This window comes from Hippichthys cyanospilos, chromosome 12 (genome assembly GCF_059441005.1).
Source record: "Hippichthys cyanospilos isolate Australia breed blue-spotted pipefish chromosome 12, RoL_Hcya_1.0, whole genome shotgun sequence".
In the NCBI taxonomy this organism is placed as follows: Eukaryota; Metazoa; Chordata; class Actinopteri; order Syngnathiformes; family Syngnathidae; genus Hippichthys; species Hippichthys cyanospilos.
The window spans coordinates 3,276,228-3,304,080 of NC_142380.1; the positions used below are offsets into that span (position 1 = coordinate 3,276,228).

The 27,853-nt window shown below is 41.2% G+C and overlaps 2 protein-coding genes across 6 annotated transcripts in view; both read left to right on the forward strand.

Moving 5' to 3' along the window:
- Positions 1-23,846, forward strand: part of LOC148414410 (phosphatase and actin regulator 1) — a 37,020-nt gene extending 13,174 nt beyond the window's left edge. For all 4 annotated transcript variants that reach the window (XM_088428585.1, XM_088428587.1, XM_088428584.1 and 1 more), the window contains exons 3-12: positions 8,124-8,204; positions 9,488-9,691; positions 10,530-10,875; positions 11,901-12,088; positions 13,418-13,574; positions 16,490-16,545; positions 19,350-19,411; positions 20,472-20,612; positions 21,996-22,072; positions 22,574-23,846. In XM_088428585.1, the coding sequence (XP_088284711.1) occupies positions 8,124-8,204; positions 9,488-9,691; positions 10,530-10,875; positions 11,901-12,088; positions 13,418-13,574; positions 16,490-16,545; positions 19,350-19,411; positions 20,472-20,612; positions 21,996-22,072; positions 22,574-22,589 (1,328 nt within the window). In that variant the 3' untranslated portion in view covers positions 22,590-23,846. The remainder of the gene's footprint in view (positions 1-8,123; positions 8,205-9,487; positions 9,692-10,529; positions 10,876-11,900; positions 12,089-13,417; positions 13,575-16,489; positions 16,546-19,349; positions 19,412-20,471; positions 20,613-21,995; positions 22,073-22,573) is intronic.
- Positions 23,847-24,640: 794 nt separating this feature from the next.
- Positions 24,641-27,853, forward strand: part of phlpp1 (PH domain and leucine rich repeat protein phosphatase 1) — a 47,713-nt gene continuing 44,500 nt past the window's right edge. Inside the window, exons 1-2 of one of the 2 annotated variants that reach the window (XM_088428583.1) lie at positions 24,641-25,297; positions 25,392-26,912. In XM_088428583.1, the coding sequence (XP_088284709.1) occupies positions 25,394-26,912 (1,519 nt within the window). In that variant the 5' untranslated portion in view covers positions 24,641-25,297; positions 25,392-25,393. Of the gene's footprint in view, positions 26,913-27,853 lie in introns of both variants that reach the window. The other variant, XM_088428582.1, reaches the window with a different exon arrangement.

Below are 27,853 nucleotides of genomic sequence, written 5' to 3' on the forward strand. Positions count from 1 at the left end.
TATTTTTCTGTTCATTGATTGGTTGGGCTTTTATTCACGTGGAAACACCTTTTGGCAAATGGAGACAAAGGCGTGGATTATTGCACATCCTGCTATTTCAGGACCTACGATAAGCTGGATATTTTGCGTGGCTTTCTTCTCACCAGGCATTTCATTAAATGAAGGAGCTATTTGTGGAGAGGTGCTATCCAAGTGGATGCACCTGACTACTACTACGTGAGGCAGGTTGCCCTAATTTGAAGACAAACTATGACTCATTTCTCTCGTGGCTTTCTGCATACGAGCAGTTATTTAAAAAAGGCGTGTACTTGAGAGGCCTTTATTTGTTTGTCACTCGCGGCGTTGGACATGATGTTGTCATTTGATTGGTTGACAGGGACTTACTTTTTTCTGTTTCAAAAGGGAAGCAGTTGTTAACTAAAAATGGTCACAGCTGCTAACTCTCGCGGCCATTGTTGACTGTAGATGTGAAAGCTAGTGTATGATGGTGTCAATTCACTGTCAGGCCTGTTAAATTGATCTTTGACATCTATTGTCACCACTGGCAGTGGATGACTTTTTTTAAAATAAGGCGAATTTTTGATCACCGCATTTTGGCTTAAGACACAATTTCAAGTGGGTCTACAGTACTTCATATAGTGTTTCTTGTTTTGTGGTTTTTATGTGCACCAGTCATTTATTTATCTTATCAATATTGTGCTAATGCTAAATGCAATTGCTAATCAGTCAGAATGGGCAATTTTTTTTGGGTGTCTATACGAATTTGCATATATAGAAGATAATAAATGAGTAGTAATATCCACTCAAACTCATGCTCAATCTCAGTGGAGTATTTAAGAAAAAAGGTGAGGCGATTGCTTGATTATTTGGCGGAATGATCAATGGGATATTTGACTGAATAGATTCGATAATGACAGCCCAAAGTGCAGTATTATCTTTCTTTTGGGGCGTTCTGCGCAGTAACATTTATTTAAAGGAGGTGTCTATTTAAGAGTCGAGCTTTATTTATTCACCTTTTTCATAAGGATCACTAAATGACCATGCAAAATATATATATATATATATATATATATATATATATATATATATATATATATGCGCCATGTCATTTTAACAAGCATCACTGAATAAAGAGAGTCAAAAGGTGCTTAACGCTTGTTTTTTTTTTTCTCTACATAAAGGTTGCTCTTGAAATAATTTACCCGCCGCTATTGTTTTTCCAATATTGTTTTGATTCGCGGTAGGAGTGCACGCTCACTTGTCACATGGGTCCTTTTGAGTGAAATGTTTTGTTTTGAAGTGAACTCGCTTCACATGAAGCTCAGAGGCCGGAATACACATTGTCACATAAAATCCAGGCGAGAAATTCATGGGCCTACGTTGAGAGGTTTTGATAAAACAATGTTGAAAACGACCTTTTGTGAGCCATGATGGTACGGCGACTTGAATTGAGCATTAATCAACAAGAAAGCGAGTACTTCATCAAAGTCATTAAAAGTCACCAAATTTCCTTAGGGATTAATTACGTATTCGCATAACCTCACCTTGCTACCCAAGCAAATAATCCCACTAGGAGCAGGATGACATCATCTTAGTTGGAGTGGATGCCGTTAAGTGCTCTGAACATTTTATGATGCCGTGACATCATTGCTTTTATGTCCGTGAGCTCGCCGTTTCTTTATTTCACCTGAAAGCGTGCAATATTTTTAGAACAGTAATGGAACAATCATTACAGCATAATTGTACATTTACATTTATTAGCTGCAGTTTGATTTAAAGCCAGATGAGATTTTAAAACCCAACAGAAAGCAAGTCGCACGGAGAGGGCCCGCTTATCGCATTCGCCGTGCAGTATCGACTCGGATGTAGCTTTTGAACCGCGCTCAAATTGATCAATGTTAAAATGGAAAACGGGACGTTTGCCGCATGTAATCAGTCAACGCTGAGACGGATGATCTGGACACATTGACGCAGTTGTGGCGGCGATTGACAATATCTGTATTATTTTTGTCCATATTTGTTACTGTTTTATAATCGTCAGTGCATAGCATTTATATCCAAGTCTTTGTTTTGTTTTTGTTTGGAAAAGATTTTATTGTACAAGCTCTTTTTCCAGTCAATTCATATGCTTCCTTTCAGCAGCTAGTACCTAAATATCAGTGCATAAATCGGGCATTAAAATTTTGATGGCAGAGAATTGATTGATCATTATGTCTTGGAGTTCATGGGATGCTTTTTTTTTAAAAATGCATTTTCTACCTAGCACTCTCAAATAGAACACAACATCAAATTTAGACTAATAATCACTATCATTTTAATTCTGGTGGTTTTTTTTGCCACGACAGTATATTGTAAAGACTCAATGCAAGTTGAGCTGCGAAGAAAATCCATCCACATTTCTCCTTTGCACAACAAGACTGGGGCTATTGCAAAAATAATCATCATAATGATTTGGATTGACATTGAGATCACAAAGAATACAATTACACCATTGATATCAAAAAGTAGTATTTATTAATACGTAAAGACCAATGACAGTTGACCTGATTTAGGAGTTTGGTCATTTGATTCTTGCAAGCTGTCAACTGTCAATTGCAAGTGGCAACATAGTCGCGCCCTGTAACAGGTGGATTTTGCTGCTTAATTCATTGTAGAAAAAAGTTTAGACTTCCATCATTTTATTTTTTATAGACTGCTTATGAGCCCGAAATACGAATTTAAAACCCACTGTACGAGCCTCATTGAGTTTTAGCCAAGCCTCTGATGTTTATACGGTAATGCCCGAGGTTTTCATTGATAAGTCCCTATGAAAGTTTTAATACTCTTTTTCAAGCGTAGCGGATTGCCTCGGGAACAACAAAAACAGAAAGGGGAAAAAAAAAAAATCAGCGTTGAGCCTCCGGGCTTTGCTAGGACGTGTTCCGACTATCTGGGTCACTTTGCAGTGGAAGCGAAGCATTCTCAGATCAATACGGGCAGCGCTCAGATATGCCAGTCTGATTTAATATGCCTTGAGCCGAGTCTCTGATGAGCGCCTAATCCTCTCATCTCTCGCTGCAGATTGAGTGGCTATTCGGGCCCCTTCCAACTCAACACAGGGGCATCCAAAAATAGAACTTTATTTTAAGGCTTTTTCCTGATTAGCGCCATTCTACTTGCACGTATCTTGAGTTCTGGTGGATGTTTAAGCGCCTCGGTTGGCTTCAGTTTTGCAGTGAAGACTAAATAATAAGGGTTTAGCGCCCTTTGGCAATCTTTATGTGTCTACGTTTCGCTAAGGACTCACAAGTTTCCCTAGTGTTTCAATTACTGTATTTTCCGCACTATAAGGCGCACCTAAGAGCCTGAATTTTTTTTTAAAAAAAGCTGATGGTGCACCTTATAATCAGGTGCGCCTTATATATGGATCAATTTTGAGATTGGGTTTCGTAGATGGGGAATGAAGTGATAAAGTAAGCTTTACCTGTTTCTTTTGAGTGTTTACAGTTGAACGAGTTTGATCATATTGACATTGAGTTATTATGCTATTGAGAATTTAGAGTTATTATTTGACTTATTATTACTTTGAGTATTGGAAAAAGTTGTAAAATATGTCGTTAATTGAGGGTGCGCCTTATAATCCGGTGCGCCTTATAGTGCGGAAAATTTAATGTAATTTGCTTTTTGAATAGAAAAAAAGTATTACTCCTGTCATAAATGGATTAAAATAGATTTTCTGATTTTGGCAGAATCTTTTTTTTTTTGTTTGTATTTATCCCTGGCAAAAACAAACGGAAACATTGCCCGATATGAACAATCAAGACAATCAGAAATACTCCATAAGGTAAAATATCCACAGCACATATGGGCTATAAGCAATATGATGCTCATGATTGGTGTTGGCAGTTATTCATTCAACTCTTGCTCTGCAATAAAATAAAAAGACTCAAAATAACAGGTTCAATAGTTTACAGCACGTTCTGTGACGCGTGAGCACATGTAGATCTCATATAATCACCGTAGCAGTCGTTCCTTGCCAGTTATTGATGATAACTGGCATCTTGCGTAATAGAAATAAACCGTATGACTAGAAGCAATCCATGGTTTAAAAAAAAATCCATTGCACATTCTGTCATGCAAAGGCACACGCGCATGAGCAGTGTGGACATGGCATACAATTACTGTAATGCAATCACTCCTTGCCAGTTATCCCAGTTATTGATAACTGGCATTTTGCGTAACAGAATTATAAAGAATGACTAGAAATAATCCGAACTAAATAGCATGATTGGTCACTCCCTTCAAAAATAATTAGCAGTTGTTGAAAGTTGATTCATGTTGTTTTTTTCTTCTGTTAATGTTAAAAAAGGTACAGGTTTAGGTATACTTAAACAATTTTCATCGATAAAAATCTTATTTATAGTCAGCGCGTTGAGTGGGGTGGGGGGTGCGAAAAGTTTTTTTTTTCCTAGGGGGCTTGGCATAATATAATTGAGAAGCACTGACTTTAGCTAACCCAAATGTATGGAATTAGTTTGTAAATTTTTTCATAGTTATCTTTGCTGACGATTGCTTTTTTTTTATACATAGAATCACTTGATCAGTTCTCTTTCAAAATTTTAGACTAGAAATAAATAATAAAATCATGCACCATTCATTCTAGTTTCGGATTGATACAAGTATTTGATCGATATTAGTCTCGTACTGTACTCTAGACTTGGTATTGATTGGAAGTGGAAAAAGTTTTATCGGAACACTCCTAGTTATTAATAACAGTCACCTTGCATAATAGAAATGTTCCATGAGGTTTAAAAAAAAAAAAACATGGTAGAAAAGTAAAAAAACATGGTAGGCACAGTCACACAAAGGCAAACGTGCACGTCATCCATCCATCCATTTTCCATAGCCGCCGATCCTCACTAGGTTCACTGGCTCGCTGGTGCCTATCCCAGCTGCCTTCGGGAAACCACTGAAAAATGATCATCCCTTCCCAGTTATTGATGATAAGCCACATCCTGTATAATCGAAACAAACAAAAGAACTCTCTAATCCTCAGGGTCAAAAAAAGGCCACGGCAGGCTCTGTTATCCTCGCACCAAAGCGGTGTAGGCGTCATGATTAACGCGATCGCTCTCCCTACCAGTTATTCATTCAATCTCATCGCACGGTAGAAATAAACAAAGAGATTCCAAGTAATCTGCAGCAAGGGACAGGAGAGGGAGGGGGGAAATCACACAAGGTTCAAACACGCTAGTGTGAGTAATTTTGTAATGATGTGTGACTATTGCGATGTTTTTACAGTACGCCATTATTTGGGCTGAATGTCTTTTTGCGCTCCTCAGACGTTTCTGATGAAATCGCCTGCAATTCCAAGTCTAAGACGCGACCGAGGCAGCTATTTTCCGCGGCGTTGGCTGGCTAAATGCAAGGATGAATATGTCCGCCACAAAAAAAAAAAACACTGACTGACAAATCTCAAAGATACATTCTCATTAAGGCTAAATGGCGTTGCGTAAGCGCGCAACATCCTGTCGCCTAACAGTTATGTCACACAAGGCTTTGTGTAATTACTTTTCATATTGGATGAAACTGAAGTATAATCCCGAAGTTTATGGGCGCACTGCTTATCTGGCGGTGACTTTTTAAGCCGGGCTTTCCCCCACTCCGCCCCTTGCTGTTTTACATTTTGGATAAACAGTAAACTGGGGGTGTCCCACAGGTGCTTGGAATGCTTTAATGCTTGACGATTAGCATTTGACGCCATTTTTCTCGCTCAACTATGTGGTAAATCGAGGTTAGATCAACCAATTTCAAGGCGGGTGGAATCGCCTGTGTTTATACAAGTGAGCATAAATAATACCCCTGGAAGGCCACTTGTCAAGCGTGGATGAATCTCAATTTTCTATAGCTGTATATCTCAACCTAGTTGAGAGTGAAATATGCTGGTTGCAGCTAATTAGTGCACACTCTCTCTCGTAGGGGTGAAACGAGTCCTTGAGTAATTTGAGTACCTTTGAGTTTAAAAAAAATGCTATTTTCGTGTACAAAACAAAAAATGTCAGTCACAGCAACAATTGTTAATGCTTTGCATGATGATAAAACACACCAGATATGCAATGAGAAGGCCAACGTCCAGTAAACCTTACTTTACTAAATATTATAGTACAGCATCATGTTTAATACAGGGGACAAGAATGCGATTAACAATCATGTCCACTAAATGGCATCATCATGCTTTGCATGACTCTCAAATGGTGGATGTCGGTTCTCACTTATAAATGCCTGCCCTACAGCTATAGAAGACAGTTTCATTCAATTTAATCTCTGACATACACTCCAAGTGAAACAATGTATTGCTGAAGTTGAATTTAATTAAAAAAAAAAAATCTTTAATTGGGGAATTAAAACTTTTATTTTGCATTTCCTGGCCTACAGCCAATCAGAGAAAGAATGTAAATTGGTCTGCATTCATTGGTTACTTGAAACACATCCCAGAATGCTTTTATCAGCAGGAAGGTAAAAAAATAAAAATAAAAATAAAAATCAGCCGCGTTATAGCTAAGTAGTGAATTGTAACACCCCATTGTATTCACTCAACTGAGCATATTTCCCCACTGCTTGGTTGTACTGCAGTTTGTACTTTAAAGATGCAGCAATATAGCAGGTAAACATCCAAGTTAGTTGAATTATATTTCAAGAAGCAAAAGGGGCGTGGTTGGCACAACCGACGGACAGTCCGTCAGTGCTGACAAAGCACCCACCTGTGGTAACTTAGACCCTGACAAAGAACAAACATAAAAAGAGAAACTGTGAATTCGGTTCTAATTTGGCAAAAATTCTGCATGTGGTCAAATAGTTCATTTCCCTATATACACAGTATTACGGTCGTCCTCTTGACGTAAAATATCTCTATGAAATCAAAATCAAGTTTCTGTTTTGTGGCATTTCTTTATTGTCATACCTCGTGTGCTATTTTAATCCATGCTGACACAGGTTGAGTTAATTAGAGGCCACTAACACTACCAATAGACGTTGACGATTCATTTTCGTCCGCACCCCTTGATGATATGTGAAGCACATATGGTGCACAGTGTTGCAGCTCATCCTCATTACACTTTCTTAATTGCTTTTTGTGCCGGGGTGGATTTTGAAACAAGGAATATGATTTCTTAACATCTTTGCTCAAGCCCTCCCGACAGAAGATGTTAAGTGCCTCTATGTTCCGAAGTCTAAAAATAGACCTGCACGCTAGCTACCGGCCATTTTTGTGCATTATGCAGAACGCTGAAGTGTTGCTGAAATAGTTCTTTGGGTTTTGGGCTTTTATCGCCTCTTTTAATCAAGGCCTTATGTTCATATCTCGACAACACAATTCAGCATTTTAACGGCGTTCAACTCAACTACCCCCGATTGTGCATTAATCAAGCTGAAATCCACAGCAAGACTCGATAGTGATTATAGAGCAGGAGATGTTTTTTTTTTTTTTTTCCTTTGTGTGCAGACTGCAAATGAACGGTGCTTACATGGATTCACCACTGGCTACTTTAATCATATTCTGATTGTTTGAATGGCAAAACTCACAAGAGGCTTTTGATCCATGAATCGGCCATTCAATTTTCAAGGACATTTCTTACGCAGGCGGCTCGATGGTTAGCACGTCTGCCTCACAGTTCAGAGTCCTGAGTTCAATTCCAGCTTCCTGTGTGGAGTTTGCATGTTCTCCCCAAGCCTCCTGGCACTTCGGCTTCCTTCCGCATTCCATAAACGTGCATGGCGGGTGTATTGGACATTTTAAATTGTACTTTGGTGTGATTAGGTGCATGATTAGTTGCGCGTCTCCGTGTGCCCTACAATTGGCTGGCGACCAGATCCGGGTGTCTCCCGTCTACTGCCCTAAGATGGCCGGGATAGGCAACAGCAAGCCTGCGACCCTAATGAGGATGAGAGCCTTATAGAAGTGGATGGATTGACCTACTCATGCATGTTTTTGTGACTCTTTAAGTCTCCTGTTACCTTTTTGCGACATGCTGGACCGTTCCGTCGGAGTTCATGCAATTTTGAGATATTGTCGACCGTAGAATTTTAAGCGAGGATACCAAAAACCGGTGGTTGAATATATATTCTTCCTTTCCCCGCTCACCCAGCACTGGAGAGGAAGATGTCGGTGCGACAGAGTCGAGATGAACTGATCAAGAGGGGAGTGCTAAAGGAGATCTTTGAGAAAGGTGAGCTGGCTCATACCATACCATATTCATAATAGCACGGCCTTCCCGCTCTCAAATTATGCCTGTAAGATGAAAGCTCCACGGCAACTGGCTGCTCTTCATCTCTCCAATTAATCAGTGGTCTCAGAAGAACACTCTTCAAGGCTCACGCATGGTATCGACTTATACAATCTTAAATTATCCACTTTTTTTTGGGGGGGGGGGTACAAATCTACTTTGTTCTCGATTGGATATGCCTCAGATGGAACATTTTCAAAGCAGAGTGTAATTAAAAGCACTTTGCAGCTGGATTCTTGATGCAACAAGACATGGAAAAAGTTGACTTTGTCCCAACAACTGCCGCTCTTATGTAAAACGAGAAGTATATAGAACGTTATTATATTGCGTGGTATGATTTGGTTGAAGTATGTTTAAGAAATATGCATTATTTGGTATGAAAACTTTTAAATTGTGCTGTTATGCAGGAGTCTTTGGGTCACACTGAAAAGGAGAAAATGACTGCTCATATGTGTCTAAATTTGCAATAATATGTCAATTTAATTAAACTTGCGGTTTTACAATAATATCGTGACGACTGAAAATAAAGTAATGCGGCGAGCTGAACCAAAACTGTGAGAGAGTAATATTTTATATGGAAGGATAAAGTTTTAATGTTATCATAAAAAGTGTGGCTGTAAAGTGAAGTAGTAGATCTGGTTTTGATCTTCTTTTACTCTGGTAGAAAAATGTTTCGGTAATACTTAAAAAAAAAAAAAAAAATTACAGGTTTACAACAGTTCGTAATCATACAAAAAAGGAATGTTTATTAAAGTAACTTCTTATAGTTCATTAGTTCTCATTATTTGCTCAAAAAATAACTTGAGTTACTGTATAATAAAAGTTACTCGTTACAAAGCTAAACAACTATTTTCATTACTTTAAAAAGATTCTTAATGAAAAGTAGTTGCCCGACGCTATCATTTTAAATGGCGTCATTACCAACAATAATAATAGTTGTAATTTTATTTTAACTTTGGACATCACAATATGACTTGAAAAAAAAAAGATTCTATGAGGGGGGAAAAAGCCAGAATTTTATGGCAAAATGTGTTATTGCCAGGATAACTGGTGTGTTTTGGTTTCTCTTAGAATGTTTCCATTCACTCAGATTACTACTACATTTTTTTAAAGATGAATTGCTGATTAAAAAAAAAAAAAAAAAAATCATCTGAAATGCTATGCTCAAAATATTCTTTGCATCTCGCAATTATGAGTGATTTTTTTTGTCCTCCCTCTCTGCTCAGCAACGGGCGAGTTTCGATCCTCAATGGATGGAGGCGTCTGCACTCAGGAGCCCCCCTTCAAGTCGTCTGTGCTCCTCGCCCCCAAGAAGTCTGTCACGTACCCAGGCGACCTTCAGGACAACCTCGCCAAGCCGCCGCTGTACCACAAGCAGCCGCCAGCTCTCCCTCCCAAGCCTTTTGCTCGCATCCCTAACCATAGCACAGGTCAGCTTATGTTTATGTTTTTAAGCTATTTTAAGCCATTGGCAGCACCAACATATTTTGAACATGACATCAACAATAGGATTGTTGCACAAACATAACAGTAACATGCCTGATTTGTTTACTAATAGAGTGGCTGAACCAAATACTGTTTTTTTATGTATTTTTTGCTACTGTTTTGTTACTAAATGGTGTTGAAATGGGTCATAAGCTCTGTCAATGCAAACACAGGTGTTTCAGATATGTTATCTGAAATATAGATGGAAATACCGTAGATCAGCATGATTTCATACAGCACCAATCAAAAGTTTGGACACCCAATCAATTATTTTAAAAATCCTGAATTGCAGATGAATGTCAAGTCATCAACCCTATGAAGGAAGAACTATTGATGGAATATTAAAAAAAAAAAAAAAAAAGTTAATCAAAACAGAACTGGTTTATTATTTAAGTTCTTTAAAGTTGGAACCTTTTGCCCAGATAACAGCTTTGCACACCTTGGTAATTTTCTCAGTCGGCGTTATGATGTGGGTGACGCTTAATGACTAATATCTAACATGCTAACAACTTCAATTTCCCACTACTACCTGAATATCTTTTTGCTTTGATCTCCTGGAGTCGGGCGCCATGTCGGTTATGCCGTTACACTATCGTTCACTTCTCCCGTGGTCAGCCGTGACCGTCATTGCCAATCTGTCAGCCAGCGAAAAGTGGCATTAGGCTGACCTAAATCCATCAGCGTGTGTCTGAGCGTCACGAGCTGCGTTTGTTTGTCTCAACAAACACAAGCGCAATGCATTGAAATAAAAGTTCTAACTAGAACTTCTGTCTACCCCTCTAGATTCTTGCCAGCCAATGAAATTGCCCTGCATGCCGGGGGCAAAGCACTCGCCGCCCCTCCCGCCCAAGAAAGTCATGATTTGCGTGCCTCCGGGGGGACTGGACTGCACCGCGTCCCCGTCTCCGTCCCCCAACCCGCTCAGCGCTCTGTCGCAAAAGTGCGGCCCCGCCCAGGTGATGCCGGGCCCCCACGGCACCCTGCTGCCCTCGCAGCTGGCCGCCCTGTCGGCTGTGCACCAGAACCACGGTCATCCTCTGCAACTGCAGTACAGCGGCTTGCATGCGCCCAGCCGCATCATCGAGGAGCTCAACAAAACCTTGGCGCTGTCCATGCAGAGGTTTGAGAAGTAAGTCGGCGCCAGACGTCGGGGTCATTAAAGCCGATAGTGAAACGGGGAGGGATTATGGATCAGCCTTTGGCATTTATTCCAATACGTCTTGTGCTATTCTAATAAGGTTATATTCTTAGGCTAACGGCTCGCTCTCGACCGGATTTACGCTGCATGTTTTGGATCCAAAAAAAAAAAAAATCATCACACCAAGTGTTAGCTTCATATGCATTATAGCCTGCCTTTACAGCAGTGTTTCTCAACTATATTTTGCCAGCCCCCCCCTTGCCGTTAATCGCGGCTAGCTAGCAACTATTCGCTGGCAGCAGGCAAAGAATAACACCAAAGTCAGCCTAATTACCAGTAGGTTATTATTATTATTTTTTTAAGAATCCCAAATTAGCGTAGTTGGCAATCAAACTTAATTTCAGGACAGTGAAGTGACGCTGACATCAGCGATGACTTGTTAGATACACCCTAACAAGTTAGCGTCGGTCCAAAATCAACTCCGCAACAGAACACAATTGCAACATGGCCTAATTTTTCTGAACTCGTGTGTGTTTGAGTGGGCACGGCTTCAGCGTAGGCGTCCCCGGCAGCAAGCCGGCCTGACATAACGCGATCAGCTGCTCCTTTATAAGAGCTCCTTACTAGCTTCCTGTTTGCATGAAAGAGACATGATTTCTGATTGGATCTTACGTAAGCTCCTACGCTGCTATCTTGTTGATGCCAAAAGCTATTTGGGAAAGGATGTAAATGGTCATGAGACCGTTCAATTAGTTTGAATGCTGGAAGTGGTTACGCAACGTTGTGGTCATTCTATGGAACCGATGGAAACGAGGCAATTAATGGACGTATCGGAAATGCATGTAACACAGTAGTGGTAAACCTCTGGGCGATATCGGGCGCCTTTATGCGTTTGACACAAAAAAGGGCGCTTTAATAATCTTTTTAAACATTATATTTATGTTTTTATTTGAACATTTTCAAACCGTGGGGAAAAAAAATGCAATTCATACTTCTCCTTTTGCTTTTTCTCCCAGTTCTTTGTTGCACGCCAGCAGCCAGTGCGCTCCTCAGGAAAGAAGAGAAGTGCCGTCGGTGATCATCGAATATGAAGACGACAAGGAAAACATGCCCAACGAGTCAGACTATGAGGACCTACCCAGCATGTACAAGGACGAGGACGATGTAGACGATGAAGATGAAGACGACGACTCCGTATTTACCAGTGAGTTGGGAATTCGCATTGGGTTGGGTGTTGACGCGTTTCTTATGCTGCCATTGAATCTAACCAAGAAATATTTTTGTTCCTTTAAAAAGTAAACGTCAAACAGCGTCCGTGGGTCACTTGCAAAAGAACATGAAGGGAACTTTTGTTTGTTTATTGTCAAATTTCCAAACTAACTCAAATAAATGGAGGCTAAGCTATGTGGTCAAACTCCGGTTGAACAATGGCCACACTTTTTCTGCTAAAGTAAAGTACTATCTGTAAAATAATTGTGGGTTGTTGGTGAATTTTTGTCTAAAATGCTAATGTTTTGCAACTATCTCTGGGCCTATTAAAAACCGTGGCGCTAGCTAGCTTAACCGGTACGCTAACAAAAAAAAACTATGTGGTCCTGTTTTTTTTTTGTGTGTAGGTTTGCTGCATTTCAGTTGAATTATTGTGGTAGTAAAATAGAAAACTATTGAGCTTCAATATTGTCATTTGACCATTAAAATCTAAAATCAGATGTTTCCAAACAGTAGAGACATGATATAACAGCATTGCCAGCTATTTCAAAAAGAAAAATGTAGTTGCTCAACTAATCTCCGCTGTCAGGACTTCTAGCGTCACCTGAAGTCTCCCAGAATACATTTGTGGTTTGACCTTCAATGCAACACAACTAAAATGTCTTACACAAATTTGTCCACGAATGTGCCATTGCCCACAGACACAATTTTTTCTGCTCTTCTTGACAATAACTGTTGAAGTGCACGGAGCCTCTTGTGTATTTGACATACGCGCTGTTTTTTTACCTGAGTGCACCTCTTCTTTTTTTTTTTCCATAAAGGTTATGATGACAAAAATCCAACATCATATTCTAGTGTGCACTTGTGAATTTGAATATCGTTGCAAAACAGAGTCAAATCTACTGAGATCGCAAAGGCATTCGTGAAAGAATGGAGAATGTGTGCGCGTGCGTGTAAGACTGGCGATGATGTAATTACGGTTACCACTTGTTTTTTGCCCCGGGGTGTTAAAAAAACAGCTAACTGTTTAGGACCAGCCGGAGATTAATCAAGAGTATAAGATGGTTCAGGGGAGGACACCTTTTGTAATATTAGGGTGAAAAAGAAGACAATTTCACAACAAGAGTTTGTGCTTCTTTTTTTTGGAACACTTCAGCACTTTTGAAATTTTCATCAAATATTTAAAGCTTTCTGGTTCCCCTCATGTTGTTCACACATCTATTATTTAGCGCTGTAGTAGTAAGCTTTTTCTCTCCCATACTAGTTTTGGTGGCACCTTCTCGATTTGTATTCACACCCGAGGCCTGGCGATGTTGAATTTCAGGCACGCTGGCACAGAAGGTGCTCCGCAAAGACTCGCTGGCTATCAAGCTGAGCAACCGACCGTCCAAGAGGGAGCTGGAGGAGAAGAACATTCTGCCAGTGCAGACGGATGAGGAGCGGCTGGAGTCCCGGCAGCAGATTGGCACCAAACTCACCAGGTAAGCTAGCGCCCAGATCAAGGTTACCAAAATAACTTTTTTTTTCTTCCATTAACAAAATAAAGACGAAAATGCGTCTAGAAAATACGAAAGCTGATTGGAACTACATCTTACATTGATGAGACTTAGTCAAATTGTATTTGTAGCGATTATTATAAGCTTTCGAGTTTCGTTTTAAGATTGTATTCATTTGGGTATTTCTGTACAGGCGGAAGGAAGATCAATCGTTTGAGGGTTGTAGTTTATTAGCCGACACTCATGTGACTTTTTTTTTTTTTTTAATCTTGCACTCCACATAATGCAAGTCAGTGGTGCTAGGTGAAGTATTATACCACAAAAATCATCAATTTCCAGCAGACCCCAGAAATTGAAAGTCTTTTCAACCCTTACCATTGCATCTTAAAAGAGAGAAAGCCATTTTCGCCACTTAAAATTGAAATACCCAGTATCGTTTTTGGGGACAAAAAAAATCACTAAAATGATACTTAAATAGTTTTTAGCACGATGCAATACATAACATAAAGTCAAACTAATACGATGATGATGATAAGAGGTAAACTAAAACAAGCATTTAAAAAAAAAATGCAAACAAATCAAAAAGAATGAAGGCAACGGCAATTTCAATGATTGTTCATAATAGCCCACCTCCACTTAAGCCAGCCAATTATCTTAGAATCAGAACCTAATAGCAAAATCTTCAATCTGGAGTCCAAATCACATTGTAAGAGAACAGTAAATGCTGACTGTAGATGCTTTTTAAAAGCCACTGGACATTTCCTGAGGAAACTTGCAAGTTTAAAATGCATAGTAACATTTGGAATCAGAATATTTTGACTGCTGAATAAAGCATATTATTCATTCCTTAAAATGCTTCATTGAAATAGATGACAGACGCGCATCACAACACTGCTTATAGGTCAAGAACAGGAAGATTTTGGAAAGCGCACACTTACTGTCTCTCAAAGGGAACATTCTGTCTTAATTTGAACTGACAAGACTTCATTTCCCTCTCCAACAAAGCTGACGGAAATATAAGCCTTTTCTCCTCCGCGCCCCCGTTTCCAAACACACTTTATACCCTTTCATGTTTCCATTTGAACATCCAACAAGGATAAATTCTTTATCTTGCCGAAACGAGGCTCTTAAAATGGTGCCGACCTCATTTCGGCGACACGTCACCGCGCCGGTCTTCTCTCACTCATCGCACCGAATCAGCGCGCGGCATCTCTGACCGACTCCTCCACATTGTCGCGCCACATAAATTAACCTTGACGCCAGCGATTTACGAGGATCGGAGAAGTCGGGAATATGGTGGCGAGCGAGGAATGCGACGTTATCTTCCGGAGATACTGGCACACGAGGCAGCGCTCCCCTCTGTGTTTGGAACACGGCGCATGTTCCCAGAAGGCCTGCCGGCTATCTTGACACGTTTCCAAATAAAAAAAAAAAGACTTCCTCTTTTTTTTTCCACTACTTTCACCGCATTGTGTCCTGTTAAGGTCATCTCCTTTTCTTTTTTTTTTTTTTGCTAGGTAAAGCAGAATTATTCATCATTAGAGCACAATGTACTTCACTTTTGGAAGCCTGATTCAGGACTGTGAAAGCTACAGAAGAAGGTTAGGGACCGTGAAGAAAAAAAGGCTGGCAGGCTAGGTCAGAAAAGGACTATTTTCAGAACTTTTTTTGTTTTTTTTTTGGGGACTTTCTTTTCAGAATTGGAATCGTCGGAATTCCGACTTTTTCTCAGATTTCTCACTTGTTTGGTCCAAATTCGAACCTTCTCACAGAATGCTCACTTTAGTCTAAGAATTCTCCATTTAAATTCAGACTTCTAAGAATTCTGATCATGAAGTTAGAATTCTCATTTACGTGAGTATTCCGAGAATAGTCAGAATTCTGAGATGAGTAAAGCAGTGCTCCTCAAATAGTTTAGTTTTAGACTAAGCTGTAACCTGTATAAATGCTGTAAAAATAATGATGAATAATAATAATGAATCTAAAAAAATAGTCATTCTGAGTGTCAGATTTCTCAATCTAATTGAAGAATTCTGACTTTCTCACTTTCTATCAAGAATTCTGCAAAATAGAAATCTGAGTGAAATCATTTCTCATTCTTAATAAAATCAGAATTCCGACTTCATTATCTGAATTTTCGCCTTTAGCCTCAGAATTCTGAGAATTGACTAAAATGAGAATTGCGAGGAAAAAAAAATCGAGATAAAAGTCACAATCCTGCCAACTTATTTTTTTCTTACCTGGCCCCAATCCTCTAACTTGGTCTCATCTAAAACAAGAAGACAAAAGAAAACAAGACATATTGGCAATTCAATCCTTTGCGTGGAGGAAGGAGTCTTATCAGCTTGGCGCATCTCCACTTGATATTTGCCCACTCTTCTTTGCAATCCTGCTCCAAATCTGTCAGATTGGCTCAGCGCCACTTCAGGTTTACTGTTGGACGCCATTCAAGTTCGTTTCGGATGAAGCCATTTTTTTTTTACTTAACTCGGGACGTATACTTGAAATCACTTTTTCTATTCCTCCCCTGAGATATCTGAAGGGTGTGAGATAACTGCAGCCATGCCTGGAATACGCTTTGGTATGGGGCCGGGCACATCCAGACAGCCGGTATTTTTAATGAGGTGGCCACAATCGATCCGGCGCTTACTAACTGCTCTAAAGCAGCTGGGTCCTGACCCGGTTTTTAGAATAAGAATCCCCAGCCGCCGTTTTGATTATCCAATTCAGTACAACTGCTGTATTTGGATGAAGAGTCATTTTATGTCAGTGACAGCGTTTAAAGGAGCCCGTGTCTGATAGAAGGTTTAGATTAGAAGTGGACTATATCCTCTTTATCCAATACAGCAAACAGGAAGAATTCTATGCTGACTGTGGATAATTGGTGCATTTCTCACTAGGCGCTTGAGTCAGAGGCCGACAGCAGAGGAGCTGGAGCAGAGGAACATCCTCAAACGTGAGCATTTTTACTTGTTACACTTCAACACACACATAATTTCACTGCTTTAAAATTTGTGCCTGTTGGGTCTGTCGCTAAGATGGAACCCAGCGTTTCTGATAGATAAGTTGGGAGATGGACGGGTACTGTATTGCGTCGTTATTTTGCGTCACCTGGTGCTGGATAATACTTTAACATGCTGATGAGAATGGACAAAATGTTATTGATTTTTGGTCTAATATTCAGCAACTTTAATACTGATTAACTTCTGACCTTGTAGTTGGGCACCGTTTCTACTGAGAATTGGTAACATCCTGCAAGATATCAACTTGGGTAAACATGATATGAAAGGAGACGAAAGATTTTACATTATATTTTACAGGAAAGGTAGTGTTGAAAAAGAAAATAGATCCAATTCTAACTTGCTCTTGTTTGCTATGCTAGCATTTATCTTGAATGCAATGCTTGGTCGGAACGAATCTTTTACGTTTCGGTAGGATATTATTTCTAATGATACTTGATTAAATGCTACATGCTAATAGGTGGCGGTGGCCGGGGCTTCAATATAGCTGCATCTAGCATATATTGGCCTCTAGCTAGCATCACTAGCGTGCTCCATATAGGCTGGTGCGATGGACGTAATGGAATCTGCACACTTTGACCTTGTCATTCTGACACAGTTGCCGTTTCTACTGATCATTTAACAAACCATGCTGACTCAAACATGCAGTTTCACAGTTATAAGCACAAAAAAAATGGCCATCCAAAATTAGGTTGATGTGTTTATTTGTCTTTTGCGTTTAGAGTTGTTCTTCAATACTCAATCGCTGCAGCCCGAAACAGTACAGAAATTATTATAATAACTATAGCCCTTGAGGAGAAACGATTCCGCATCTACGATGATAAAACGCGTTGCCTCAGCGCGGTCAGGCTCCGTTTGATTCCATCTCGGCCAGACGTTTCATATTGCGGCAATCGAGAAGGCTTCCCCGAGGAAGTGGAGCCAAGCGAGTTTGCTTTCTTAGCTCCGCCGCGCACCAACGCTGTATCGGAGAAGCGCAGCCCTCTTGCCGGATACTCTGTGACTTTCACATCAAAGTGTGATTTACCAACACTTCCCGCTCCACCCGGGGGCTCCGCCGACGAGACGAGGCGGTAAAAAGTCAAAGAATTTACGAGCAGCTTGTCGCGGCCTCCTCCATCACCGGCACACTCGCAAGGGTAAATCAAACGCAGAGTAGCGCGTGAGCGCCAGATCGATGAGAAGTGCGATAATTGCAAGGGATTTTACAATTAGGCTGTTTACTCTTGTAATCAGATTTGATTTTTTAAAAAAAAATGAGACGAGATCAAATGTTAAGCAGCTAACAGTCGCTATGCTTTTTTGTGGCGAAAGGGCAACTTGAGTACAAAAGGCGGGGAAGTTGCGGAAGAATTTTACATAATATGCTGTTTGGAGGGATTATTTCAGAGGGCGCTATTTTTCCAAATAGCTAATGAGACCAAAGAAAAATGACTAAGATGATTGCTGTGCTAACATTTGTCAACGCAGCAATCGGAATAGAAAATATGCTCAGGCAATTTGGTAAGTTCTTAATATCATTACCCATAGTCCTGTAAAATTTCTCAAATAAATAATTTGCTGTCACATAAAAAGATGCTAGTAAAATGAGTACGAAAAGATATTATTTGCTGTTAATTCAAATTCCACTGACGTTAAATAAATAGAATGCGGGGCGCATAGAACATATTGTCAAAAACATTTTTGACTATACTTTTTTATCATGGCCTGTAGATGATGAAAACAAATTGTTTTCATTAAATAACATGCAAGTTCACAACCTGAGTACATTATTTCATGCCAGCCCAGTTAACTTTTCCAGTGCCATGGACGAGAATTTTCGCCTTTTAAAATACTTACGCTGTGCGCCAATTACGAGAATGATCTTCAATTTTTATTTATTTATTTATTTTATGAAAGGGTAGCTGGTCGTCATGACGAGTGCTTATTTTAATCTTAACCCTTTACTGTGCAAAGCCGACGCTTTCGGACGATAGTCTAAATAGGCACACGTTTTTCTATTAAATGCTAAACAGGCAAGCATTTTCAGGAGAAATTTCGGGGTACGTTAGAATTCAAGCGATGGCTGTTATGGACGCTTTCAGACGTTTTGCCTGTTTAGACTATCTGCTGAAAGTGGTCGCTGTGCCCAGTAGGGGGTTAAGCCAATTGAGCACTGTAGTGATGAGCTGTGGCCATTGGATGGCAGTGTTGCTCACATCGGAGAAGAAAGCAATGCATATTACACAATACACATACATTACATACTTGTAATTCATATTAGGGAATAGATGTCAATCTTTCATATGATACACCTCTTGTTTACATAGACATAGCACATAATATTCTGTTGCCCTTGAAAGATGAGTGAAAACGCTAAACGCTCGGGGTTGTCTTTTCTAATTTCGATTCGCCCCGAAAGTACTTTGCATGCGCAGAAGCTAACATCGCAAGATCCCGACCTCTTCATAACACATCCATCCATTTTAACGAGACGGGATTTCTATTTTAATCCAATTGGCTAATCACGCAATCATGAGCGCGCACCAAAGGGAAAAGTTGGAAGAACAAAGCAATGGCGCTCCCCTGACACGCATCGCTAATGCTATTAAACAGTCAATGATGAAAGCTATTTGCGGTTACACAAGCGTATTCGCTTTAGTTTAGCGGCGCTCCCTAATTGGCCGCATTAGGCAGCGTGCGTGTTTACTTCCCTCGTTAGTAATCGCGCAACTGCAGTGACGCCCCTCCTTCTCCGCAGCGCGCAACGAGCAAGAGGAAATCGAGGAGAAGCGGGAGATCAAGCGGCGGCTGACTCGAAAGGTGAGTCCACGCAACAGCCTTGTTTGCGGGTCGCCCGGGAGACGCCGCGCGTCCTTGTCGCCCTTGGCCCAGCATGTCGGCTGCCAAAACCCCGGACCCCGTGGAGGGGTGTTGAACGTGTTCCCGTCGCTTTCAATTAAGTAACACTTTCCGCACCCCTGCGGGCATCCCGCCTTCGACTCAACAAACAAACAAAAAAATGTTACATCTACCGCTCTATATTTATGTCTTGGTAATAGAGCGAGACTGGCAAAATCAAGCGGCACGAATGTGGTTCAATTTGGTGTTTAAATCAGATTGTTCTGGAAGAACGTGGCTCAAAAGTTGGAAGAAATGATTTGAAACTTCAGCTCAGTGAGCAGTTAAAGCAGAAAAGTACAAAAAGCCTGCTCCGTTCTTGAATCCAGTCCAGGTTTTACATTATCAACAGTACAGCAATATTTGCTGTGCTGACTTTTTTATTTTATGTTTTAATGCTCTTTTTTTTAACCATTTATTGGATTAACTCTCTGATAAATTTATAAAAAAAAAAAAAAAAATTAAAGTAAATTAAACAAGGTGGTTTGCTAATGTATGATAATAATTGTTGGTCATTTTGTCCATTAATCAATTAATCGGATTAAAAAATGTTTTAATGTCTATTCATTTATCTAAAAATGGAACATTGTCTGAAAATGAGAGCGCGGAAAATTTATATTTAAAAAAAAAAAAAACACTATTGGAACAGTGGTTTGTCCGTAACATCAAGAAAGTTGGGAAATCGTTATAAATTACTTATTTACAGCAAAATAGATTTTAATATCTCATTTTATTCAACACAATAATAATCTGTCTGCTTTCTAAGAGGACTAAACAAGTATTTACTGTTGAGGCTGACACCTTAAAAATAAACATTAGCGAAGTACAGAATTTCACTATGTAAACTGTGTTATGTCCCAGTCCTGGATCTACTCTGCAAAACATTTTTTTATGAAATTGCCAAATCGTGATTACATGATTTACAATTTAGCTTGAGTTTTGTCAAAGCAGCAGGTTTTTGATCAAGCTGTTGTTGTCGTAGCTGAGCCAGAGGCCCACCGTGGAAGAGCTGAGACAGGCCAAAATCCTCATCCGATTTAGTGACTACGTGGAGGTCTCAGACGCCCAGGACTATGACCGGCGGGCAGATAAGCCCTGGACCCGGTTAACCGCAGCTGACAAGGTCAGTCCTGATTCCTGCCTAATAGAGGTAGTATATCATATCTGGTTTCCCACAATTTCAAACATTTCCCATTTTGACATTTTGGCAGGGACGTCGTAAAAGGGGGTTCCGCTGTACTTAATTAATCAATTACTGATTCAACAAAAGTGTTTTTAGACCATCTTTTCCTTTTTCTGACTCCCACTGTGTCGCTCACCTTCAACATTTTTTTTTTTTTGGCCCTTCCTCTTATCCTTATGAGCCTTTTGAGCACGCAAGATCACACCTGAGAACCACTCGTGGAAATCACGGGGGCTTTGACTGTTTTGATTACGCAATAGCTCCCCTTACATAAGGGAGTAATCGGACAAGCACCGCCGCGGGACGGCGGGCTGCCGACATGTCTACTTCCTGCTCCTAACATCAAAGGAACATTTTATTATTATTTCTCCTTCCTCTTTAAGAAACTCTCTGCTTTACAATAACAGATAAAGGTCACTGTTTCACTCTGAAATTTTAGGAATTTTCCTTAAGTGACCCATAATTTTTTTGTACAAGTTTGTTTACTGTGCCTGTTTCAGTTAAATAAATCATAAGTAGTGATATCCACTTACTTCAACTCATGCTCAACCTTATTATTATTATTATTATTTTTTTTTTTTAGAAAAAACAGGTGAATACAGTGTGTCTTTAAACAGACTTTTGTCCAGTCCTGAGACAGAAACATGCAACTGTTTTTTTTTTGTTTGTTTGTTTTTTTTTTTGTTTTTGTTTCGTTTTCTCAATAGGATCATGGGGAAATTAATTTTTATGTTCATGTGCTCACCGGGGAAGTTTGAAACCATCCCCAAAATACTGCGTTGGAAGGAGAATGCATCCCAAATAGAAGAAGGAAAAGTCATATTGTCAACCACTTATATAAATATAAATCATGGCCCATATCATATTTTGAACAAGAAAAAAAGCACATTATGGAGCTACTACTGAAATAAAATTATTACTACGTTAATGGTCTTATCGTCAAGTGTGAGCATATGTGTCATTTAAATCCACACTGAAAAAGTGTGTCGTAATATTACTCACATTTTTATCAAAAGACAAGAGCAGATAAATACGGTAGTATGTTTGCATCACAGTGCCCCCTGCTGGAATAGTTTTTGCATTGCGGTCTTGGGTAAATGATTTCTTAACTTTTGAGTATACAAATTTAAAAAGTATGCCAAGAAGTTATATAAAAACATGAAGGATTACTTTTATTTTTCATTATGAGTTTTATTAGTTGTATCACCTATTCAAGCCGCATTCGCACGACAAGTCCGTCTTTTTTTTTTTTTTTGCTGGCAACCAAGAAAAAAAAAATCTGGTTCTTAACGCTCCATTTTTTTTAATGCTTTTCACATGCAGGCAGCTATACGAAAGGAGCTCAACGACTTCAAGAGCAACGAGATGGAAGTACACGAGTCGAGTCGTCATTTAACCAGGTAAAGTATCTTCTCTGCAATCAACCAAATGCCTCCTCAAATAAACATCTTACTTTAGATACCTGCTATCTTTGCATTTTGCTAAATAAGTGCCTCATCAAACACTTTTATATATGTATGGATATGAACAATTTTGAGGGGGTGAAAGTAAACAAATATTTATATTTGACAATGTTATTACCATTTTAAAAGTCAGCCCAAGTTGGGCGATATTAACGCCAGGCTAGCGAAAAATCCCAGGTGCGCGGATGACTCGCAGATCGACTTACTTTGCCTGGTAACATGGCGCCACGTCCTCTTAATTTGCATATTCAGCTCAAATCCAAAGGATCAGATCTACGAATCCAACGGAGAGATCCATGCAAAGACTTGAAGTCGTACTCAAAAAATTGTCGCAACAGTGATCTTACTCCCGACATTCATTGGTCGCAGATGCGTTAGCCTCCCGGCGATGAAACGGAGTGAAATGTTTTTTGTTGTTTTTTTTTGTCTTCCGCTCAGGTTTCACCGACCATAGTAGACCATCGCTGTGTCAAGCAGCGCCGCAGGGGTAGAACCTTAAGTGCTGGACTGTCAAAACGGTGCCCGTTTTCGTCAATAAGGCCATGTCTTACGAAATGCCTTCCCCTCCCCTCCCAAGACCCCTGACAACCGAGTCGGTACTGCGGCCGCCAATTAGCCCACCCGCTGTAGTAGCGCATTAGTTCACCTTCCATTTTTATGGAATTAGCTCATTGAAACGCCTCCACGCTGAGCTCTCAGGCCGGCTCCCGTCTTCAGACGGTGACAGAACATTTAGTCATCGGCGGACTTGTCACAATGCTTCTACTTGATGATGACATCGTCCCCCACGGAGCTCTTGAGGGAGCAACTGTGTGTGTGTGTGTGTGTGTGTGTGTGTGTGTATGTGTGTGTGGGGTGGGGGGGTCATCTTTTACCGCATTGGCGGGGAGGTGTGTCATGTCATGTGCAATATTTGATTTGTCGGCAATGCTCCAGAGCCCTCTAGAGTCCCATCCGCGGTTCCGTTCTTCCCATGCACCGTACCGACAATGTTGTCAACCCGAGTCGCTTACTGTGAATCCCGAGGGGACGCTCCCTCCGACGTGTATATTTTGTTTATATAAGTCCAAATCAAATTTGCTTCACTCGTGTCAGGATTGTGAACATTTTATGTAAAAAAAAAAAATGTATCTGACAGATGTGTGTATGTTTTATATTGTTTCATTTTTTATGTTTTTTTTTTGGGAGGGGGGGGGGTGATTTACATGTCTCCTATTTTGGTGGAAGGATTTGGAATAACTACCAACAGCAAAACTCATTGCTGTGTTTTCTTTTTATGTTAGTATTCGTCCGTCAAGTTTTTTGCCTTTTTTTTTTTTTAATAAGCAATAGCCTTTGCTCATGAAGGGTAAACCTACCGCCCTGTCTTTTTTTTTTTTTTTTTTTGTTACAGTGCTTTTATAGTTAATGCAAATTCTAATGTTTTGAAAGTGACCCTCATCAGGATGAAGTTTCCTGCTGTCATCGCCACTGAGCCAATTCGATATCTGCCTCAATACAAATTCAACATGGAGACAATTCTGGATAATAAGTTGATCTTAATGGACTGATTTTCAACTTTTACAAAATCCTTATTACTCATTTGCACTGTCACTCCTAAACTTTGTGGACACTTTAGTTTTTGTGTTTTTTTTGTATTACATTAAATTAAAATGTGAATTGTATGTGGGAAATATAATACATCATCTCCCTTGGAGAATGATTTCAAGCAGTGTGGTTTGCATGGGTGTTGTATTCATTTGGAGCACACATCAATTCACGTTGTAAAAGAGTTTCATCAGGTCTGCTATCCTAACTCATGTTTTTTTATTAATTCAACACAAACGGAATAATCTAAAACGCCACTTTTTATTGTCTGCTTCACACACAAAAAATACAAGCTGCCAGGACGTGCATGACGATTTCTATTTTGCTGGATTTCGAAAAAGGAAAATGAACTCAGCAATAACCTTTTCCTTCTCATGTGGAAATTGGAACAGTTCAATAGATTTCAAAATGTTTTTTTCCTGCCCACTTTTAGAATACAGAATGCCATGTAAAAGGTCCATTACGCCAATTAAAACCCCATTTCTGAATGCACTTCCATTGCGTGCTTTTTCATTAAAGAGATGACACCTTCATCAGTTCACATCTTGCATGGCCCACCAAAACAGCGTTTTTTTTTGTTTTTTTTTTTGTTTTAAATGCCTTTCTTCGAAAACATACCTTCAGACTAAAAATCACTGAAAAAAATTGACCCCCCTCTAGAAAATGTATTGCAACATAACATCAAATTATCAACAAACCTGTTTTTGCCTTGCCTTAATATATTTGTTCCAACTACGTGATGGTTCGATATAATTTGGTGCAATACGTTTTCCGAGAAGAAAAAATACATATGGATTTCTTGCAGTTATCCCTCCTAGCCAGTGGCGTCGCTGTGGCTCGCGGATACAAATGCGAGTTCGCTTTTAGACCTCTAGAGGGCGGGAAACGCCATGAAGTTGACACAAGCCGGCGCTCTGGAGCTGTGTGAAATGGCGTCCCGATAGCAAGATGTTCGTTCGACCCTTTATAGAAATGCCGACAAAATGTGGATTTTACAACTTTAGCGGCGTATGCCACAGTAGAGCCACCGTCTCTTTAACGTCACTAATGCTTTACAGTTGTCTGTGGTTGAGTATGTACGTAGCTACACGAAGCTAATCTTAACCAACGGTTAACATCCATCTAATCCAGTTCAATATTGGCTTCCGCTAGCCGCCTCATGTGACAAAGTGAGATAATGGAAGTTGTAGTTTTCAAGCCTTTACTCTCAATCCGGTTTTTAAGGGAGGCGCAAGCCGGTGCAATACACATCCCACAATGCACCGCGTTGTTTTGTGTTGACGCCATCTTGACTTCTCCTCATGAATATACATCAGGAGGTATTTGCGTAGGAGGTCGGCCGACGTTCATTGCATATTCGAGCAGCGTATTTTGGTCCAAGCGGGACGCACAGTCACGTCTCCGCCCTGATACGTCCCATCGCGCCCTGCCTCCTCTTTCCCAACGACTTTAATCAGTAAAATGTTCCCTCGGAGCGACGGTGGAGACGGCGACAGGGGAAAGAAAAGGCGAGGAGTGAATGACTACTAGTGGAACAAGTGACCGACGCCGCCCGTTTGGCGGGTATTCACCACGGTGGGAACGTACTCTGGCTTTTAAATGTAGACGCGGTCGGCGGAACCGAGTGCGCAGCGTTATTTATTCCGATCGGGGGACTTCTCATCGGCAGCCATGGAGAGCTTGCAGGCTGCAGCTGACGATGGAGGCAAGTTAACGAAGAAGCCCAGCGGAGTGTCCAGCGGCCGGCGGACTTCAGCGGACGGCGGCGGACGTCTAGCTCCCTCTCCCGCGGACGCAAAGAACGGCAACGGTGTTCCCCACGCGAGCCGAATTGCGACATTGAACGGCCGAGGCTTATCCGGTAACTCCGGCTCGCTGCTGCTAAGGCGGCGGCGGTTGAAGCGGAACCTCAGCGCCGTCACGGCCGCGTCCGGCGCCGCCGCCGCCGCCTCCGCCTCCGCCTCCTCCTCCTCTTCCTCGGCTGTCACGGCCGCCTGCGGTGGAGCCAAAATGAGCTCGGCCCTGTCCTCTGCGTCGCTGCACACCCGGAGTCTGGACCGCAAGACCTTGCTCAAGCACCGGCAGAACATGCAGCTGCAGCCCGCCGACCGCGAGTGGGTGCGAGCCGACCTCCACCGGGGCGCCATCCACGTCTACGACAGACTGACGTCCTCGTCTCCCAGGCCGGTCCTCTGCACCGCGGACACCACTGCTGGCGAGGTCGCGAGCCGCCTCAGCAAACTCTGCGGCAAGTCCAGCTCTGTCATGCGCATTTTTAGCAAAGACACCCCCAAGGTGGACCAAAACGGCAATTGCAGTGTCAAGTACGAGTATAACTACAATCTTTGCAAGGTCAACGAAGACCCCGGTATCAAATATCACCACTTGTCTGGCCTGGAACCCTCAGATTTAGGGGGTCGCCCCGGCGACAAGATGAGACTGCTGCTTATGACCACTGCAGATGAGAGGCAACAGGACGGAAAACTTTTCAGCCCCGAGTCAGAGTCCCAAGACAACATAACATGCTCTCTGTCCGACTTAAACTTGAACTCCAACATGGATACCCCAAACGACGACGACGACTCGGAGCACAGGAACGGGACGGACAGCTACGGACTCAATTCTGGCTCCGATGTGGAGAGCAGCGCTTTTGACGACCTGAGCTCCGGGGCCCGCCTCAGCGAGCACAGGGACTCCCTCAGCGACGATATGATTCTCGGCACGGACGCGTCCATCCTCAGCCCGTCCTTCGACAGCGCCGCGGAGGGCCACGATATGTACGGCAGCTCTTCGGATGAGCTGGAGCTGGACTGCCCCGCGTCCAGCGCCGGTTTGGATCCCAACTCCAACGGCGTCAGCTGTCTCAACAACGTGACCAACGGCCTGCCCGCGAGCAGCAGCGCCGGATCCTTGTCCAGAGACAGCTCCGCGGGTCACACACCTGACATCCCGGACCGCAATGCCGGCAAATCAGCGTTGACCTCTGGCCGCAGCCGAGGCTCCTCAGAGGAATCCAGCCCCACGCTGTATGTTCAGCTGCACGGCGAAGCAGTCAGGAGGCTTAGCCCAGATGAGAGGCCCCTGCAGATCCAGAATGACTTTCTCTTTAAGCTTGGATTTAAGGACCCTTGGAGAGTTCAAGAAGAAGGGCTTAACACAGAAATGGGCTCCCTGCTACGTTTCTACGCAGGTATGTTATTATTCATTTGTTGAATGTTGTTAAGTTTTGTGTGCGCCTGTTGGCATCTTTCCCCATGCTCGTTGACAGGCCAGGGTTAGAGGAAAAAAGTACCAGTCTCTGATTAATTTTTATTCATACATTTCATGCTAATCTTATTAACAGTTGAAACACTTCACTTGATAATAGTTATTTTTCATGTACATTTACCTTTAACCAAGGTGCAGTAGTTTGAACATTTTGGGTCATTTTCTTCCACATCATTCTTCCAGTATTTTAGCCAAGGGATGGCATACGGCTAAGGATGTGATAACTTTGGCCATGCCATTTTGAACTTTGACATGTTGTCACCATCCGGGCAAAATTTCAGCTCCCTCTAGCCTTCTTTCAATGCTTCCCCATTCATCCATCCATCCATCCGTTTTCTAGAGCCGCTTATACTCACAAGGATCTCATCGCAGGCTTGCTGGTGCTTACTTATTCCAGCTGACTTCAAGAAGTAGGCGGGACACCCTGAACTGGTTGCCAGCCAATTAGAGCAAAGGATTGGGCCATTTGACGCCTGTGGTTTCAGAAAAATGGTATATTGAAACACATTACGCCTTTCCTTAAAAGTATGCCTAACTTGACTAAATGGGCAATTTAAGATCTCTCAACATTTAATCAATCATCAAAAATATTTTTCGATTAGCAATCAAGTAGTTGTTGATAGTTCGATTAATAGTCGAACATCAAATTGACAGGATGTAGCAAAATGTGTTTTAAAGGTATATTAATTGTCAAATTGATGTCAAATTATCTATCGATGAATGTTAACTTTAGTGGTGGAAATAGTTAAAGTTGAGTATTCCTTTCACACGTCATTCACATTAGGAAGAAATATGGATCAAATTATCTGGTTAAAAATATAATATCATTTAGATTTTTCAAAGTAAGGTACCAATCAAAACCAA